A 21,822-nucleotide genomic window follows, 5' to 3' on the forward strand; every position below is an offset into this window, starting at 1 on the left:
ATATATTTTTTTTAGTTTTATCATTCTCTTATTTTAAAAGTTACAGGTGGACACACATTTTACCACTTTAGAAGTGTCTCTCGCGCAAACTATACAGTTTAGAAAAAAATGATATTAGAAATCTCAATATCACTTTTCGAGACCTATCCATAGATACCCCACACGTATGGGTTTGATGAAAAAAAGTTTTTGAGTTTCAGTTCTAAGTATGGGGAACTCCCGAAATTTATTGTTTTTTTTCTATTTTTGTGTGAAAATCTTAATGCGCTTCACAGAATACATCTACTTACCAAGTTTCAACAGTATAGTTCTTATAGTTTCAGAATAAAGTGGCTGTGCCTTACGGATGGACAGACAGACAGACAGACAGACAGATATGATGAATCCATAAGGGTTCCGTTTTTTTGCCATTTGGCTACGGAACCCTAATTACCTATGTCCCAGCATACAATTACTGGGGACCGAACCAGGAACCTCCTACTTCAAAGCGAATTAATCTGCAAATTGCGCCACTCTTAGCTAAGGTAACGAAATTTGGCTACTTATTCTTGAGTTAAAACTAAATATTTAAATACCGCCTAAACCAGCAATACAAATTTTCTGCATTTTTTACCATTTACTCTGTAAACATGTCTCAAAAAGAAAAAACTCTTATGATATCGATACGACTATTTGTTTAGGCGCGAGCTATCACGACTCCGCCATTTTGAAAAATTTCCAAAAACTGGATTGACAAAAAAATCCATTTAATCATAGAATTTGATCACAAAATTTCACGAGAATCGGTTGAGAATTGTGACCTGTAGATGAGAACATCCGGACATACGAAAGCAAAATGCCCGAGTCAAAACGTAGACCTTCGCTACGCTTCGGTCAATAAGTAGGTACCAGTAATGTTTGGACATATGTACTTAGTTTGGTGCCGAACAAAGCTGAAATCGATTATTCCTCGGTCCTGTCCCGAGCGTGCTTGATCGCCCAAATATTATAAATATAAACACGCCATTAAGCTACTGATGATTAACGTAGGGTTACCATGATGAATCATTTAGTGCCTAAAGTGAAGCAACCGGTAGGGGGCGGCCAGACATATATTGTGGGTTGACAAACTAAGGAGCCAAATTTTATCAAAATGGACATTAATGGGCGAACTTTTACATTTATTTAACACCAATATCGTAAGCACAAAAGCGAAATGCACTGCAATGCAGTGAGCTTAGGTACGCGGTTCTTTAGGGTACTGAATTCACGAAAACCAAATAAAACATACTTAACTCGTACTTTTCTCTTTACTTACCCTAATAATGACGTCTCGTATTGATCAAATTCATAATATTAGTCTTCGGTTTCCGCGATAGTTACTCATGAAATAAAAGTATGAAATCGGATTATATCGCGTATATTCAGTTTCATACTTTTATTTCTTGATTAAATTCGTTTTAAACTAATTATTTTACTTGTGCTAAAAAATTTAGGATTTGGTTTTGTTTTGATACGACCTTGACAAGCGCTCACGCTGGTTTGTTTTCGCATATAGCACGTCATCAAGTCGTGTTATTAGGCATATCGCTAGCACTTACTAGGTGCGCTTGATATGCACTCCTAATTGTATCAAAACCATAACAAATTATTACATAAGAATCCGCCTCTAGTGTAGACTAAATCGTGCTTTGGTGTAAACTTCAAATTATGTATTTAAACAAACGTGTATCAAAAACGGCATTATTTTGTGGAAATAACACTGTTGGATTACTTTGGCGTATATGTCGGATATATGCCGATTACGACCGGTACCTATACTGTTGGTTTACGAGGCTAATGACAGCTTATTAACCTCAGGCTACGTAAGTCACGCCACCATCCCCCATTAATCGGCGTAACCTAATACCAACCCCGTGACATAAACATTATAGGTAGTACAGGCATATTCAGATTTCAGAAATATGATAGAAATAAAATACGATCGCATAAGCTGATTAGTGCGCGCGAAGTTCACCGCTGAGTCGTGTCATTAGGCACCCCGCTCGCCCTTATTGGTGCGCGTAATATCAAGGTCGTATCATAACAGGATCAAAACTTTTACAAATTAGTTAATCAGAATCGACGTCTAGTCGGTTATTAAAATCTTTGAATAAAGTTTTTCATTATCCTTAAATCGGCCCCTTGACTCATAAAAAAAATTAATATACTTTCATATTTTCCCTCGCCAATTTAATTTTACTTCTCCTTTTAACCTTGAAACCATTTGTAATTTTATTTATTATTTTGTAGTCTCGTTCATAGGAGGACCTAAAATTAAAAGTGAAAAATTAAACAAATAGATCGTAGTGTCGTCTGTTTAAATCCATGGAAATCACTTTTAATGGCTTTCAAATCTACTAGAAGGCCCGACTGCAACCTCAATAGTGACACGCGATAAAAATGGGACGCAATTATATACACGGAAAGTTCATGCAGTGCCCCCTACACCTACGTAACCTCCAATTTTCGTTAATCATCGATTTGGGACAAAAGTTACTTTAACGTTATTAATTACGACTGTTTAAATATGTATGTCAACTACCTATAGATTTTTAATCTGGGGCTGGATTCAGAAAGGAAAGAAAATATTGGGTAGATTAACTTTTTTTGGTATTGTTTTTCTGTCTCGTTGTCCACGGGGCAATAGTGGCACAGTTTGTTAGAAGAAATGTTAGGTACTACACGTTCTAGGTACTAATAAGTTAAATGGATGACCCATTGTGGAAAGGCCTTACAATTGTTATAAAAATGTATGTTTGATTATTTTAAGTACCATAAAACCAGGGTTTCAATAGTGACCCCGGCGACCGTAACTATGGCAACAAAGGACAAGATAAAGTTGATTTATAAACTGAAATGAATGTCATATACTATGAAAAAGTGACCAAGGCCTCCCGTGTACCAGGCTCGAATCGAACCAGCGTCCTCTGCTATCGCGGCAGGTGCCTGTGCCATTCGGCCACCGGGCCACGGCGGCATAGATCGAATTTTTCCAAGTATATGCACTTCTTACTGAAGGCTTATGGCGCCCCCTGGCCATCCCTAAGGTAGAACAGTATGGTTCGACCTTCTAACTGAATCATCCATGTGATTCCGAGCTAGCGAGAGAGAGGGCGCTGCCAATCAACACTATTAGAAGTATTAGAAAAAATTAAATTATTTTCAGAAAATATTTAAATTTGTTTTTATTTCAAGTAGAAACAGTACTATATAAATTATAAACTGAAACAAATGTCATATTTATATTAAGAAAAAGTGCAAGTTTCCACTTAGAAAGTTCCCGTTCAGATTAGGGATTATTACTCAATGTTCTTAACTGTTGACGACTGATTCATTTAACATTTATCTACGTAACTCATAGGCGTCTATTTTATATGTCATAGAAATCGACACGAACTGTAAGGTTTGGCAATAAACATGCAGAAAAAAAAACGAGAACCGTTCATAAGAACTTGCAATTTTATTTGGCACAATGCTAATCTAGTTCCACAGTAAGCAACCACAATAATACTTGTGTTGTGGGAACTAGACGACGATATACACGGTGTTTCATGTTCATGACCCACTGAAAACCTAAAAACAGTTTGTTCAGAATCGATCGCGCTATGTTTTAATGGGGGTAATTTGTTTTCCCCTCACTAGCTCGGAAAGTTGTCTTTTATCCTTTAAAACAAGCGGGGAAAACGCATTTTATCCACAAGTGGGGAAAGTAATTTGACCTTGGATGGAGCGTGTTTTTAAGTAGCTTGACAGATAACAAAACGTAAAACGCTCATAATAATGGTTCGTTCGATATTAATTATCATTAAACAAATGGTTTGAGAATCTAATAAAAAATACCAAATTTAGCTTTATTTAATGATTTGTTGTTTGTTTTTTAATAATGATGTTAAATATAATTCTGAACGCACAAGTTGAGTCGATGCAATTTCAAAACGCATCATTGACATTTCATACGTCAGAAATGTCAACATTGTCAACAAAATTTTTACTTAATAACTTCTCACGTAAAAATACAGAATTTCCAAAGTTTTTGTTATAATATTGTAAAAAATGAGTGATTCCAGTGATAAAGATGATCTAACGCCTGTGGATGTTGCACTTTCCTCGCTATAGTGAGGTGAAAAGTTTTGTGTTACACACGGGTGCAAATGTATTTTACTTCTCGTGTGTTGAATTCCACACTCGTGGGTAAAATACAACTTTGCACCCTTGTATAACAAGTAACTATTATAATTTTTATTATTTTTACATGCCCATGCTACAGGTTTGTAATGCAACAATATCAATAACTAGCATTTGACACGTTCTTTGTCAATGAGCTGTTGCTCATTGACAAAGAAGCCTGAACTGGCCATTGGTAAACCTTATCTCGTTGGAGTAAGGTATGCAAATGGTCTGTTAACAGTGTTTATGATGGTAACTAGCAATTGTTTGATGTCACTAAAACGACGAATCATATTGTGTAGAATTACCAGTCGAATAGAATTGTTAAGAAATCTAAACAACTAATATTTTTTAAATATTTATCGGATTAAAGATGAGTTCAAAATAAATAAAAATTGTTGGGGTGTCTCAGATTTTCAGTGGCTCAAGTAACACCGTGTATATAATATATAATTTAAATAAAAATTATATACATAGAAAACATCCATAACTCAGAAACAAATATTTGTGATAAACACAACAATGCCCTTACCGGGATTCGAACCCGGGACCTCCAGCTTCGTGAGCAGGGTCACTACCCACTTAGGTAAGGAGGTCGTGTCATATGCTCCATAATAGTCATTGAGGTGATTATGCTATGATTATAAATTTCAATAGAATAGTGGCAGTATTACTTATTCATCTCGTAAAGTTAATTATTTACGTAAAAATTGACGCGTGTGACGTGAATTTTATCACAGCTGTGAACGACAAGTTATTAAACAGCGTGTTTATTTATGTTTGGAATGTATGTACATGTGTTTACGTTGTCAGTAGTATTGAAACAATGCCGTGACTAGCGGCGTGTTGTGCCGACACGATTAACTGTCGCCTTTATGATGCCGTCGAACAATCGACTTGCCCCCATGGCGAGGTCAGGCTCCGTCCGCGCCGCTAAGCAGCTCACTGACAGCCAATTACAGGTCCCCTCACCCCCCTATCTCTAAGAAGATGAATTTCGGTAATGACGCGACGGCGTCTGAACGCCGCGATTTGCTAAACGAAAAAGTTCACAAGTGACAGTTGAGGGTTCCGTGGATGGATCAATTCGTGATAAATGACTGTTCTGTTCGGCTAACCGACGATGAGAGAAAAAGTTCCTTATTAGCCCTATTGCTGAGAGCCACGCGAAAAACACTTGCCGGGAAACGCAAAATAAAAGGCGGCGGATAAAAGAGAATTGCACTACAATAATTCGCGAAAGAGGTTGCGAGATCTGATACCAAACGAACGAGCGCAAATGAACAAGAAAAGGATTCCTCAAACGAGAACTTCATTGCAAAGTGAAATTGTAATGCATAGTTTTTTTAATAATGGTCTAGGAGAACGTAAAAAACGATAGAACTATTTTTTACATCGTTGCTTTTGCATTTCTTGAGCCACATAATTACCTACAATACCCCAATAAACTGCAGTAACAGTCAGATGTTTGCAGTCTTTAGAAGATGTCTGCTATCAGTGTCATTATTTGTTGTATATACTAATATAGACTAAGGCATTGTTACTAACAACTTATTTATTAACAGGCCTGAAATAAACGAATATTTAATTTAATTAGTGCTGCGCTCATTAATTATGTACAACAGCAACACTGGACCTTATTACAAAAATCATAAGGTCCACCGATGGACAGTTACGCAGCGTACTACGTAGCGAACAACACGCGACGGCTAAGCGGCGCGGCGCCGGCGCGGAGCGGGGTAAATCAGTCCTTTGATACCTATAGAAGTGTCCTATGTGGGCGATCTCGTTGCGAACGCGAACGCGTTGGCCCCACCGCGCCGCGCCGCTTCGCTTCGCGTTCGCGTTCGCGAGTGTTCGCCTACGTAAGACGCAGCGTTAACAGTGCGGGCGATGGTACCTAGTGCTGGTAAAATTATAAATAAGTTCTATTGTTAATATGCCACGTTCATAGTATGTATTACCTAATAAGTTGTAGCTAATCACACCCAAATTGTAATATACCCTCTATGACACTAGTGGGCTTAAAACCAGCCAAGTTGTGCCCATTCCATTTTCCTGAACGACATCATAAATTATAAGACTGACGTTGGTTGTAAATGTTAATGGAAATCAATTTATTTATTTATTTTATTTATTTATTTATTTCAAAAAACACTTAGAACTAGGTATACAATATTATATGATTTGGGTTGTTTTACGAAACTCCAATTTCGCAACTATCAGAGACAGAGCGTGCGGCGTCCATCGCGGACACAACGCGTACACATAGGCTTTCCCGCCGACGGGACGTCCACCACGCATGACACATTCAGTCCTTTATCAACCCGGTACCGCCGCGTATCGGATAGCATCACTCCGACAGTCATCGGGCCTAACTGTTTCTTGCTGAAGTCTTCTCGGCTAGACTAAGTTGTAGCGAACCAGCGACAAAACTCCCATTAGCTCGATTCCCTGTACACCCCCAGATCAGATTGAGACCGCTCAACTGATCTGCGCTGGAGCGAAAACTCTTTAGGAGTATTCCAGCGTAGCAAAACCGTCTTGTGTGATGCGGAAGGGTCCTGGCTACCATCCCCCCACACAGTCCTACTGCTCTAATAAATAACCCTAGTTTATTAGAGTCCAAGTCAGGATAAAAAAAAACTTTTCAAATTAAAAATCCAATATTTCCTGCGTAACTTTATTTAACTTACTTTTTTTTACTTCTATTTAGTTAACTTTATTTTATTTTTCACATTTAATTAATTAGGATTAAAATAGACATTATCTACAATAAAAATTAAATTAAAATTAGTTATAAATTAAATAAAAATAACAATAAATATAGCTAGCTAATATGTACTTAAAATTTAAATTAATATTGATTAAAACTACATTAAAGCTACCAAAAAAAATACATATATATATATATAAAAAGAAAAACTATAGATATAGAAAAATTTATACCGAAGTTATAAAAAAGAACACCCCGTCCAAAACCTCCGCCTGCATTGACCCCAAAACGCTGGCTACGATATTTCCTTAGCTTAGAACTTTGATTAATCCTGTCCACTTGTAGTTTAATTGTCATGAGCTCATGAAGGTTTAGCTGAATTAGTTGATTAAAGCGTTTTTGTAAACTGTACCTACATTTTGCAATAAGAATTAAGAGGGGGCTAACGCAAAATTGTAGTTTTTAAGGTTCCGTACCCAAAGGGTAAAAACGGGACCCTATTACTAAGACTCCACTGTCCGTCTGTCCGCCTGTCTGTCACCAGGCTGTATCTCATGAACCGTTATAGCTAGACGGTTGAAATTTTCACAGATTATGTATTTCTGTTGCCGCTATAACAACAAATAATAAAAACAGAATAAATGTCACATGTCCGCAGAAATTCCATCACAGCCAAGCGCATTCGACTTGATTCGACGACCCGTAATTATTTTAGAGATAGTTTGTTCATCGACGGGAAACAGTTCAAAACTATTAAAGCCAAAATAGTTAGATTCATAGTAGCTTAGAAGAGTGCTATCAGCATAGTCAGAACCAGGAATATTTAAAAAGTGAGTATTAATTTCATTAGGGTTATTAATATGTATTAATAACATTTTGCTTTAAATGTTTCCAGTTTTTTAGGATTTTCGATATTCATATTAATATTTTTGTTAAAGTATGCTTTTTGTTCTTGAAACATACAGGTGTTTACTATTTGCTTTAGAGGTTTGTACTCATTTTTATCACTCTCTAGTTTAGTACTACGATATTATGAATGCGCAATATTGCGAAGATTCATCATATATCTTAGATTAGATGTAAGCCATGGCTTGGATTTGGACTTAATTGTAGTTTTATGCAAAGGTGCAAAAGTATCAAATAGAAACAGGATAAAATTGTTAATTACAGCCACCTTTTCGTCAACCGTTCCCGTCAAAAATAAAAATAAATCTAAATAAAATTATTTTCAAAATTGCTTTCTTGGGGTTAGATATTGTGGTATATTGTACAAAAAAAAATCAGTAAGGTATATCTTATCTGAAGGATATTGTGTCTATACCAACTGATGAAAAGGCGCAGTTAAAGGGTTAAAGAGGTAGATCCCGTTGGATATATGGATATTAGAATAGAATAGAATACATTTATTGACGTCACATGGTAGGTTACATAAGAGAGTGTAAAAAAAGGAGCGGACGAAAAAAGGATCTCAGCTTAATGCCACGGCTAGCCGCAGCCTAATGCCACGGCTGCTATTACGTATCATTTTACGATTAATATGTACCGTATCTACAGTACAGTTCCACAAGTCTCGTAAAATAGGTATTAAAGTAGAACTGTGTCAAATGTAAAATAAAATAAAAAATTGTTAATGATATTATTTTTAAAATTGCTTTCTTGGGGTTGGATATGAGGATATCACGTATCATTTGTGGTATATTGTAAAAAAAAAACAGCCATATCGTATGTGGAGGAGCCCAAACTTGGTATGTTTTCTTTTTGTTTTAATTAAAAAAAATGGCTGAAATGTAATGATGTGGTATATTTTTAGAATCGCCTCAAAAAGCCCTTTCGTATGCCACACACGATGTTTTTGGAAAAAAAAATTCCATACAAAAAAATTAATGTTTCAGCACTCCCCTCCTAAGGGAAATTTTTTTAGGAACTGCGGGTCAAAAATTTTGTTTTGACCTCTAGTATGCGTGTGCCAAACGGCTAACCTGTACATCGATTTGCGGTTGTTTTATGCGAAGGGCTTATGCTCACTATAATGACAGTTCATGCCTCAGTGTTACAACTGTAAACAAGGGACGCTCGACGGATTATATAGAGGATTCAGGCTAATTTCCACAAAAAGGTCGCGAGCTGGCGAGCTGACACCTTCTTCTTCACTTGGTATATCGAACATCTCTCATAGACATTTAAATTTTAAACCAACCAAGAAATATAAAAAGGCTACTTTAATTTACTCACCTTATATTAAATTTCATTTAGTAAACCTGATATTAAATTTCATTTAGTACCTATTCCAAATTCAACTATCTAATATTAAACATGAGGGGGGCTGGACAAAGTTTGCGAACGGAGTATTTTAAAACTGGCGCTTTTTATTGATCAGAAAATAATAAAAATAATAATAAGGACTATAATAAAAACAGACACATCAACGGACTTAAAAAAACATCATTTCGGTTCTTAATTCTGTTTACTTTTATATGTTTAAAACCTCGTAATTCCGCCATTTTCAATGCAATCAGTTATTTTATTTGTTTTACAAGGGGGCAAAGTTTTTGTTATAAACCTCTCGTGCTAATATTAGAATTTTATTGATAGTTTCAAGGCACGAGGGATGAACAAATTTTGCCACTGACTGAAACACTAAATTTTTCACCAATTTGTTGGTGTAACACAGGAAAAATGCACACTGTAAAATATCAAACTGAATCAAAGCAAATCGATTCAAAATGGATGCTATTAAATATTTATCATTTAAAATCATCATTAAAAAGTCAATTCTACCAGCCAACATAAGGAATCAATTCAAAATTTGCATTCGGTTACTTTGCCCCACATGTGGATAAAATGCAACTTTCTCATAAGTTTTTGAAAAATCAAGAGAGCCTTTACCAGCTGGTGTGGTGGAAAAAGTTTACCCTGACCTAAATCTAGTTATGACCCTTTTCCTGACGGTCAACATACTACGGACTAATATACTGTGAAATGTATCCTAGCCGCGTTGGGGATGGGGACTAACTATTCGATTTTTCACGAAACTATATTTTTTTACCGCAGGTTGCCCTTACATTTTTAGTGCATATAATAAATAAAATAAAATAAAATAAAAAGCCTTTTTATTCCATAACTACTAATAAAACATTTACAATCTTAAAAAAATATATTTAACCTTACATACTATAGTGTTAGGACCCCTGTCGGGTATAGGCCTCCTCCAACCTCTTCCACCGTTCTCGGTCTTGTGCCTCCGAAAGCCAGTTGTGGGATATCTTTTCAATATCGTCTGCCCAGCGCGCGCGCGGGCGCCCTGCTCCGCGCTTGCCTCCTGGGCCGAGCCAAGTAGTGGTTCGCTTTGTCCATTTTATATCGGTCATCCTTGCGACGTGTCCGGCCCACTGCCATTTTTGTTTGAGTGAGTGCTCGAGAGCGTCTATCACTTTAGTTTTTGCTCTTATGGTTGTGTGGCGTATTTTATCCATCAGTTTGATTTTTAATATTTTTCTCTATTGCCCTTTGACAAACTTAAATTTTCTGTTTTATGTTGCTTGTGTATTTCCATGTCTGACATCCGTAATTCAATGTGGGGAGAAGACAAGAATCGAGCACTTTTCGTTTCAGATATAGTGGAAGAGTGCTCAAAAGGACATCTGCCATACTCCAAAACTTCTTCCATGTCTTGTTTATACGTCTCTCTACCTCTTCTTCGTTGTTTTCTGGCCTGAAGGATATTTGTTTCCCTAGGTAGATATATTCTTGTACATAATCTAATTTGATGTCATCTATAAATACGTCTCTTTCTATATTGTTAGAAATTATTTTGGTTTTTTGTAAATTCATTTCTAGACCAACTTTTTTACTAGCTGTGTTTAGAGTGCTAATTAAAAATTGCATCTCCTTCCAATTTTTAGATAGCAGTACTATATCATCTGCAAAAGCAAGATATGTAAGATATTTTCCTTGGATATATATTCCTCTATGTTCCCATTCTAAGTTCTTCATTACATAATGCAGGACGATTATGAAAAGAGTTGGAGAAAGCGGGTCTCCTTGTCTGACTCCTCTTTCGATGCTTATATATCTGCCGGTGTTTTCTAGCTTGATTCTACTTCTGCAATTTGTGTATATGTGTTTTAGTATGTTTATGTAAGTTTCGTTTATCGTTGCTTCACTCAACGCTTTCCATATAAATTCGTGTTCTACAGAGTCAAACGCCTTCTGGTAGTCTATGAAAGCTATGTATAATGGTTTCCTGAATTCTCTATGTTTCTCTATGAGCTGCTCTACCGTTTGTAAATGGTCGATAGTACTAAACCCCTTTCGAAAGCCCGCTTGTTCTACAGCCAGAAAACTTTCTATTTTTGGGGCCACTCGGTTCTGAAGTCCTATTGCAAACAACTTATATAAGCTGGACATAAGGCTAATTGGACGGTAGTTTGCGATGTCTCTTGGATCGCCTTTTTTATACAGGATCACGATGTCCGACTCTACCCATTGTATAGGTACTTTTTCCTGTTGCAGAACTTTATTAAAGAGTTGGACAATGGGCGTCAGTAGTATATCTTTGGACTCAATCAGCATATCATTAGTTATGCCGTCGCATCCTGGGCTTTTTCGGATTTTCATTTTCTTTAATAGTTTGAGCACCTCGTTTCCGTCAAAAGGTTCTGGATATCCTTCTCTTTGCAATGCTACGTCCGTTTCATATAATGGTGTGTTATTGTGGCTTTTGTAAAGATTTTCATAGAAAGAGGTAGCTATATCTAAAATATTTGGTCTCTGTACATCATTGTTAAGTTGTGCAATCCATTTCTTGCTACAGTTTAGTTCTGCTTTTGCTCTTTTAATACTGCCTGAACTTTTTAGGTGTTTCTCTACTATGCGAGATCTATACTGCTCATATTCCCTTTTAATTCTCTTGTTAATTTGTTTATAGAGCGTACTTAACTCTGTCTTATCTTCTTTCGTGAGTGGTCTCTTTTTCTGCAATTCAGATCTACGTTTGATGAGTTTCTTAGTTTCTTCTGATATTTTTGTGTTTGTTTTTGTTTTGTCTTGATTCTGGTTTTTGTGTGTTGTAGCGTGAATGCTTTTTGTAATAACCGCCTCTATTCTATTATAATAAGCTTGGACTGGTTCAAATTCATTTGTACACGATATTTGTTCTTGTAGCTCAGACAGTTTGTTAAGATATGTTATTTGTTCTTCCTTTGTTTCCAGTGTTCTGGGCATGTATTTTTTGAAAGTTGCTCTTTTTTTCTTTGGTTCCTTCATTTCCCAAGTTCCTCTGACAATACGATGGTCCGACGGATATTCTAAATTCAACATTGCAATGTTCTTGAAGCGCCAAATTTCGTCCGAAAGTATAAAGTCTATTTCATTTACAGATTTCTTGTTTGGGGACATCCAAGTCCATCGACGTTTAGTTTTCTTTTTGAAAAATGAATTTATTATGTATAATTTGTTTTCTAGCGCAAATTGTATCAGTCGTTGGCCTCTGGCATTTCTGGTGCCCATCCCGAATTTGCCTGCTATTAAGGACTCTTCTGGCTTTGGTATACCTATTTTTGCGTTAAAGTCTCCTATGAATATTTTTCTTTTGCTTGCTAATTCCTGGGCGTGGTTGAGCGTGTGGTAAAAACTCTCTATCTCTTCGTCGCTAGCATCACTAGTAGGCGCATGCACTTGTATAAGAGACAGGTCTGAATTTTCGAATTTTAAGTTTAATATGGCGACTCTCTCGGAGATACCTATGAAACTATGAATATTTTGTTTCCATATCTTTTTTATTAGGAAGCCAACTCCTAAGTGGCCTTTCTTTTCCCCAAAATAACAAAATATGTTGTCGTTATCTTCTTCAATCTGGTATCCCTCTCTTCTTACTTCTGCTAGGCCTATAATATCATATTTCACATTTTGCAGTGCATGCCTCAACTCGACCATCCTTTCCTCTGAAGAGAGTGTTCTTACATTATACGTGCAGATATGTAGGTTTGGAGGTTTGGGTATATTCTTTGATGATTTCTTACTTGTTGCATACTCCTCCAAAATCTGTACAAATGTCTACAGTCCTTTTATATATCATCCATGTAGTTTGTAGATAGATGAAACGTTAACTTGATTTTACTCCCAACTATCGCTATACCAAAAAGTAGAACTTTTAGGCGATCCATTCATTTAATATGGTGGACATATTGGAGTACATTTCACTAAGCGAACGCTTATTTTTTTCTTTTTCGAACTCCTAATTTTAATTTGTATAAATATAAAGAGAGCCCTGCAATCAAGTTATGCTTATTTTTTTTTTACTATTATAAACTGACCGGCGATTGACCCTAGTTATACACCTGATGGAAAGTGAGGACAGAGCCTTATATGGAGCTCACCGGTTCAGCAAAAAACTGCCTTTTCACTCTTGCTTAAAGAGGCCGTTTTATTTACTCTTTGTCACTCTATTAAATCAGTTTCTTTTTTACAACCGTCAAAACGATTTGCCAATATGAAATTTATATGAAAACTGCTATAGTAACGTGACGGTCAAATCCCCTACTTTCTTTAGTTCTATCAGAGTTATTAAATTGAGATTGTGTCAAAATATACATGCTAGCTATGTTTTTCTAATAATTAATCTGGTTGGAGAAGTCTCCGAGAAAACGGGGACAACGCCGTCCTCGAAACGTCGGAGGTAAATTTAAAACTTATTTTACGCGATTAAGTCCCGTCGTTGAGAATAATAATGAGTAAAAATCGTAAAAGTTATTAATCTGGTGCTTTGTTTCGTGCATGGTGTGAAATAATTTATTTTAAGTACAGAAAACATTAGGGATGTTTTAGTACAGGAAACATTAGGGATGTTAAACCGTTACAACGTGGTCAAAATTTTATTGGTTTGACAATAACATAATTTGTAAACGACTTATTTACAAGACTAATACCTAAAACAAATCTAAACAACTTTAATTCAAAGCTTTCAATTGCAACCTAATAGGTATCTTTAGATTTGCCGATTTTCAGCCAAGATACTGAGGAATAAACGGTAAGGGTGTAGCGTTGAATTTAAGACCAGCCAATCAGTATGCGACATGTTTATGAGACTTGAGCGCTTTAAATGACTCCCGGACTGAGACGTAGACGATACGTAGGCGTTGCTTGCCTATTAGGTAAATAACACTACCTCTGACAGGGTATGTGCGCCTAGTATTCATAATATACTCCTACACCCCTCTGTCTTATTAAGATTTTTGATATTTTTTAATTATTTAAGATGTCTACATACTTGAGACCACCTTAAAGGATGACTCACGTTAGACCGGGCCGTGTCCGGGCCGGAGATTCCGGCGCTTCGTTTTCTATGGAAAACATCACGTGATCACCTGTCATGTCATAGTGAAGTAAGCGCCGGAAGCTCCGGCACGGACACGGCCCGGTCTAACGTGAGTCGTCCCAGTCTACGCTCCTAAAAACCAAAAGCAAAATTAATTGAGTCATAAAACAGATGATTGTCAATTATATTCGTTTTTATCGCACGTTTGCGAACGCGGGCCGCACAAACAGTCGAGTCGAACTGTAGAAGTTATGATCTGTTTCCACAATGTAAATATTTGCTGAGCGGCACGCGGGTCACATGTCAAAGGCGCCGGCTTCGGTATTGATCTAGCTGGAGAGGGCAGGGCGCAGGGAGGGGGACGGGTTTTAAGGGGTCGCCGGGGGCGCGGGTGGTCCGCGTACTACGGAGGCTGGCTTACGTAAGGGCGCAGCGCGTCTGAAGCCCCGTCTGCTAGCTCGCCAACACTGATTAATAAAACAACCGTTATCGACTCGCTGCAACCGACATATCATCGTTCCCCGCTGTCTTTAATGAACTAACTTTAGCAGGCCTCTCTATAGTTGAAGTCAGCTGACGTTAGTATAACGTCGTGATAACTATGTAGCTGCTGGTTTGATAGTGCACGACACCTTGCATTTTGTGACTATGCGCTGAAACTTGGCACAGTTGATTCTTAGCTGGTTTTGAGTAGATTCAGACCGGGAGCCATCGAGAGTCACTGCACATTTAGTGGGGGGAAGGGGATAAGTTCGACGCTGCCGCGCTTCAATTGAAGCAACATTTCTCTAAAACTATACATATTAGGGCATGTGATATATCATTTTCGGATAAACTAAGACTGAGGAACAAAACACTTTCGGTCAGTTAGTAGGTACAAGCTCAAAATCTACCCTGTCCGTCTACTTGGGGTTGCACGAAGGTCAGCAACAACTGGGAGCCTACATAGACGGACTTACCTGTTGCTACAGAAGCATGTCTAGAAATTGTCAGGTGCAAATGCAAAAAACAGTGCCGCGGCTGTTGCAATTGCAAAAACAGGCAGCTTAAATGTTTAGAATTCTGTCTGTACAGTGGATCTTGTAATATATAAAATTAATGTACATTGCGTTGTTTCATTTAAAACGCTAAGGCCCACTTGCACCATCCCACTAACCCGGGGTTAACCGGTTAAACGTGGAGTAACCATGGTTACGAGTACCATTTGACACTGGGTTAACGGTTTAACCGGTTAACCCTGGGTTAGTGGAATGGTGCAAGTGGCGCTAAGAGACCTACAACAATAAAATATATTCACCTTTCGTTTGTTTAAAACAGTACCTGAATCCTACTTCACGGATGATCAATATGATCATGCATTGAGATCACTCTGACCCACGCTTAATATTGTTTTTATCTCCCATGTATCAACATAATTATTTATATAATCATTTATATATATTTAATAACCTAATAAGTATAGCTTTACGTCTATATTTTTAATTTGATATTTATTATAATAAAAAAGAAAATGGTAATTATTATAAGAAACCGGCCAAGTGCGAGTCGGACTCGCGCACCGAGGGTTCCGTACTTTTTAGTATTTGTTGTTATAATAAATCTTGGCAATTGTTTTAATATCGTAAATTAAAAAACATTATATTTTAATTTACTTTAATTTGATACCAAACTCGACCATACTTTCTTGCAAATAAGATGACCAGAATAGCAAGACCCCTCACAAATAGCTTTTTGGCCTTCTGGGCTCTTCTAGCTCCATAACTTCTTGATGGAGCCTGCTCATAATTTAATGACTAAAATATAATGCCTTTATCTACACGTTTACCCAATTCCATTTAAATTAGAATTTACTTAAGTTATTGTCCATCAAACTATCCTCTGACAGATCAGCTAAAACATTAAAATGCCGGAACGTGCCCCTAGCCAGCCGTGTATTCCAAGTTGAATGTAAGAACTTCACTTCGCTTCGCTCGCTCGTTCAATAATCTGAAATTTCTCTATACATCGCACTCGTACCAATGAATAAGTGTGACCGAAATGCACTGAGAGTAATAACATATCAAGTATATAACATTCATATTTCTATGTATATAACAGATTTTTTAAAGCCGAAAGCCGCTCCTTATTTCAAGACTTCTCAACGGTCAGGCGAGTTTACACAAACACACAGGAATAACAATTGTGTCGCTTATCTTCAAACTCGGGTAAATCCATTCGACCCTCTCAGCAAATATCTACCCTAATATTACCTTTTCTTAATACCAAAATCGCATAATCTGACAAATGGATTTACCCGAGTTTGAAGTTAAGCGACTCAATTATATTTATACTCGTAATATATTTATATCTACATTTGTTTACAGATATCATAATATTCAGGAATGTTTGACGCTTCCCTTTACCTTATAATTATGTAGATACTGTATACAAATTGTTGGTTGACTGTTAGATAATGATAGGGTGGGTATTTGATATTACATTACGACTACTACCTCAAATACTTGGTAATCACATGGACGTCGGTGATATGATATGCCAACATGATTGCTATAAACTCTTTGTACGCCCTCATAGTAATGTTAATTAACAGTTATGTTTTCTATGGGCAACATATAATCTACTATCCATATACAATAATTAACTGCTTTAAAGATAGTTTCAAATGTCTGTAAGGATAATTATGTGAGTACCTAATACTTAGGCCAGGATTACACTTGTAAGTTTTACTTACATAAGTAGGGACAAAGCTATTTGCTAGAATGAGATAACGATATTCATATCTCATTCTGTAGTATAGCTGTGTCCCTACTTACGTAAGTAAAACTTACAAGTGTAATCCTGGCCTTACAGTATGAATACTAACACACAATGGTGGCCTATTAATGGTAAGACATGCGATTTTCAAACCGAAGGTCGCGGGTTGGAACCCAGGTTCGTACCAATGAGGTTCTTGGGACTTATGTATAAAATATCATTTGATGACCAATCGCTTTTCGATGAAGGAAAGCATTCCCAATTCAAGCAGACCCAATTCGAACTTTAAGATACGTCAAATATTACTTTCTACAAAAACGTCACTTTTGATACTGACATATCTAATCCATATCGTATCTAGACGTAATATTTGACGTATCTTAAAGTTCGAATCGGGCCGCTAGTTTCCCTCTGGGTTGGAAGGTCAGATAGCAGTCATTTACGTAAAAACTAGTCCTTATTGCAATGTTTTGGGATTAGGTTGCCGAATATTATAAAGAATTGTGAAATGTAATTAAAAAAATGGGAGGAATGAACACCTACTTGACAAGTTGTTTTCACTTCTATTTTACCGAAGTTTCATACTTTCACCCGGTTAGGACTGAGGCTCTACCGCGAAAAACGAAATTTCGTTATCTGCCTGTATCGCTCGAATAATGCAAGAGCGCGCTCTTTCGCGTAGGCCCTCTGTACTTTGAGCTTAGAAACCGGAGTATAAGTTCGAACTGCCTCCTGTATCTTGTTTGTATTGGCAAATCAAAAACAAATAAAAACTAGTCTAAGAGACCGTCAAAACCTTCGCTAAATTTTATTGTAGATATGGGAATTTTTATAGTTTGATGTTGTTGTTGAGTAACGTTGAATACGCTAAAATGGTGGTTGGTGCAACTGACCCTAAGTTTAGGTGGTCCATCGTGCCTGGTTACCTTTTCCACCACAATGTCAGCATTCAGTTAAATGTCGTTATTCATAAACATCTGTCAAATCGAACAAACCTTTGATAATAGTTTACTCGTATCCCTATCCGTCATTTTGAGATTACTGTTTGTTAGAAAGAGGTAAAAATTAACAGAGGTTTTTAAGAGGTTGCTATTGCTAAGTTTTATGAATAAGGGGGTAAGAATCTTCAGGTAGCTGAACAAATTCGACTCGCCTCGATCCAGCCATAACAGTCTTAGAAGCCGTTCTCCTAAAGTATATCCATTTGGGCGCAGCTCAGCGACAGCCGCTTGCGCGCACCTGCCGTCCAAGAGAAACATTTTAAATCATTTTAAATTTCGAACTCCTGGCGGTGACGGCCGAACTCTCACGAACAATGCCCGCGAAACATTCCGTGATTGCTAATGAGGACATTGTGGAACCACTTGAAATTTCAAATAAGGAAATCTTAAAGGAAGAGCTTCTGTATAGTTATAGGATTTTTATTGTGTTGTCCCTTGTTCAGAATTTAAAAGGAAACAAAGCATGTTAATTAAACACAGATAGCTACTACTAACATGTCTTGATTGTCTAACCAGGTTTAGCAGTTTTAATATCACAGTATTACTGAAATACATGTCCTTATTAACAACAACATCTTATGTACCTACAACTTTTTCTACAAAACCTTCATTGAATTTAAAGAAATAAATTATATTTGTGCCTCCGCTTATACTAAAACAAAAAGTGGCGCTTTGCTAGATGTTAATATTGCATGCTAAGATTTCATATATTCTAGGTTTAGTCTACGTTGGTACCCAGTGTATCAACCAATATTATTGCCTAAGTAGTTCTATCAACCTAGATATTGATAAAAAACACAAATGCACTCAAACTATAAAACGATTTTTCGGTCAACACATGATTTTGTTTTAACTAATTTATATTTAAAAAAATAAGAATAATGTCAAAAGTTTAAAATCAATTTAAGGCATGGTCATAAATTGAGGAGAAAAAGTTAGACATAAAGGATGTGGCCCTAGGGGAAAATGCCGAGGATGATCTCCATCTTTTGAAGAACGCAAACAGTGGCGTAGCGTGAACTAATCTAGCCGTGGGCGAAATCGCATCTGCGAGGCCCTTTTTTGGGCAACGGCCCACTTCGCCCATGCCTAGTTACGCCACTGAACGCAAACATCAAGCGGCGCTTATTCACATTCTCAAGTTCTTCACCTACCTCTCAAGGTGAAACATTCACCATTTCGAGACTATTGACAACCCCGGAATAAAACTAGAATAAGACTGAATATACAAGTCAAGAAACCACAAAAATACAGTATTCTGTTGAAAATTCAACTTAGATAAATTTACGTACAAATATAATTGGAATTATAGTTCACGGAAGGGCGCTTCTAGTAACAAGTACTTAACTTAATCTGTGCGAGCGCATACCTATTAGGTTTCTCATTCACAATTGTATCATATTTATAATGGCTACTTTTTGGAATTTTTTTATTGACTTCATTTTCATTAAAATTTCCTTAACTTTACCAATCTTGGCCATCTCCCAGTTGAGAGGGTCACTTCTGTGACATAAATGGCGGCAAAAATAATTATGTATAAGCTAAAGACCTATAGGAATATTTAACACATGTTGCTAATAATTGAATAAAATTCATTAAGGGTCGAACAAGACACTGAAACTTAATAAAAACATTTTGAATGGCTCGATCCCAACCTATTATTTGAAACGTTAATTAAATATGGACTCATCCTATCACAATGATGGCTATACATTTATATTTGTCAGGCGTGCTTCAGAACGTTTAGATGAAACGGGGTGCCCACCGAACCGGAAAAAATGCTTAACCTGCTTCCCCCAATCACATTTACTTCCCCATGACAGAATTATGAGAAATGTTTAAAAAGATTCCTTTAGGGCCTTCGTATCGCTTCCTCACATCCTTTTGCCCGTTATATGGATAATTGATATCGCATTTCAAAGCTTCAGGAGGGTTGGCTCTTTGCAATAAAACACCTTTATCGGTGAAGCTGAATGTGAGAATTGTATCATGTTTCCCATTTTATAATGGCGTTTATTTCTTGTTTCAGAGTCAAAAACTGGGCGTTGAAATTCGGCGTAGATTTATGGGAATTTGGAAGGCACTTCACCAAAATGAATCAAATACAAAACGTAAGTATTTATACCAGCCGCTATATTCTTCTTCATCAAAGTCTATTGCAGACTATAGAAACAGTGTCAGGTAGGGCGACAACATTTTCCGTGGCTGTGCAGGCCAATACGGGAGCGGCAAACACGCCCACAAGCCTGGCAGGTGTACTGTGCCCGTGGCGAACAGACGTCGCTCTGATGACGCTTGGCTCGCTTACTAGCGAGTGTCTTAAACCAAGCGCCATCGTGGATTTTACGCCCGTCGAACACCAGTTTGCGCCACTTGTCTCTGTTCTCGGCAAGCTCCTCCCAATTATGAACTGGTATGTTAAAGGCGTGCATGTCCCGCTTGGCGCAGTCCTTATGCCGTAGCATCGGCCGACCGACGCTTCTCCTGGCATCAGCTATGGCGCCAAGCAAAACACGCCGCGGCAGACGAGAAGGTTGCATTCGATGCACATGCCCCAGTGCTCTAGTGTAATACTCTTCTTAAATACACGCAGCGCTCCTGGCAGCAGCCTAGAGTGATTCTCTGAGGGCCCCCGGGGGACGGAAGGGCCCGTAGTCAAGTGCTACGTTCCACTCCATTTTCCCAGTATGGCGCAGCGACAAACACACAGGCTTTTTTCACTGGCGGCAGGACAGCCTTCCCGGTAGGGACGACGGGGGTTCGGCTCCTCTACCAACTAGCCGGTGGGTGGCCAGCGGACCGTTTCACCGGGCCTTCCTATCCCTCGTGCCAGGGAAGCACGCTTGAAGCAGCAGTTCAAATTAACATACCTCTGCTGACAAAGGGCTGTCGAGACTAAGTAAATAAGGAAGTACTAAATATTTTTAGGGTTCCGTACCTCAAAAGGAAAAAACGGAACCCTTATAGGATCACTCGTGCGTCTGCCTGTCTGTCTGTCCGTCTGTCACAGCCTATTTTCTCCAAAACTACCGGACCAATTAAGTTGAAATTTGGTACACATATGTAAGTTTGTGACCCAAAGATGGACATGTAACGTAAACAAATTAATTTTAAACACGGGGGCCACTTATAAAATTTAAAAATAAATTTTATCAAACTATATCGTGTTACATATCAAATGAAACAGCTCATTGTGGGAATCTTAAATATATATTTTTTATAATTTTAAGATGAACCGTTTAGGAGTTATTCAAGAAAATAGGCAAAAAAATGACCATACCCCACTTTATCTCCGAAACTACTGTGTCAAAAATTTTGAAAAAAATACACAAAATAGATCTTTACCTATAGATCACCGGAAAACCTATTAGAAATGTGCAGTCAAGCGTGAGTCGGACTTAATTACTTAGTTTTTGATCCGACCCCTACAGGTTTTTTAAAGACATTTCCACATAAAAAATACATTGTTTAAATTGTGTAATGTACGGAACCCTTGGAACGCGAGTCCGACTCGCACTTGGCCGGTTTATTTTTGGTAGATACAATTTGTGCGCTAATGACAGTAAGAAGATTCTAATTTTACAAAACATAATTACGATTTGACACTTATCTCAGTGCATCTAGCAGGCCTTGTATGTACATATATTCATGCAAGCGTTTTGAGGCAACTCGAAATAAACAGACACGATCGTACGTTCAAAATTGGAATGCGCCAACAGCAACAGCACGGCCCGGCGCAAGTAGGTCGGCCCGTTGTGCCGGCGCGTCCGACCGGACCGCACAAACGCGGGGCCAGTTGGGAAATACTACCCGTGAAGTGTTAGGAAATGCCCGAGCAAGGTTTTTCA

At 37.6% G+C, this 21,822-nt stretch overlaps 1 protein-coding gene across 2 annotated transcripts in view; it reads left to right on the top strand.

Annotated features, from left to right (window-relative positions):
* The window catches only part of LOC134755749 (voltage-dependent calcium channel subunit alpha-2/delta-3), a 105,465-nt gene that overhangs the window by 4,882 nt on the left and 78,761 nt on the right, over nucleotides 1-21,822 (top strand). For both annotated transcript variants that reach the window (XM_063692306.1, XM_063692307.1), the window contains exon 2: nucleotides 20,004-20,085. In XM_063692306.1, coding sequence (XP_063548376.1) covers nucleotides 20,004-20,085 — 82 coding nt within the window. The remainder of the gene's footprint in view (nucleotides 1-20,003; nucleotides 20,086-21,822) is intronic.

The sequence above is a fragment of the Cydia strobilella genome, chromosome 3, assembly GCF_947568885.1.
Source record: "Cydia strobilella chromosome 3, ilCydStro3.1, whole genome shotgun sequence".
Classification (NCBI taxonomy): domain Eukaryota; kingdom Metazoa; phylum Arthropoda; class Insecta; order Lepidoptera; family Tortricidae; genus Cydia; species Cydia strobilella.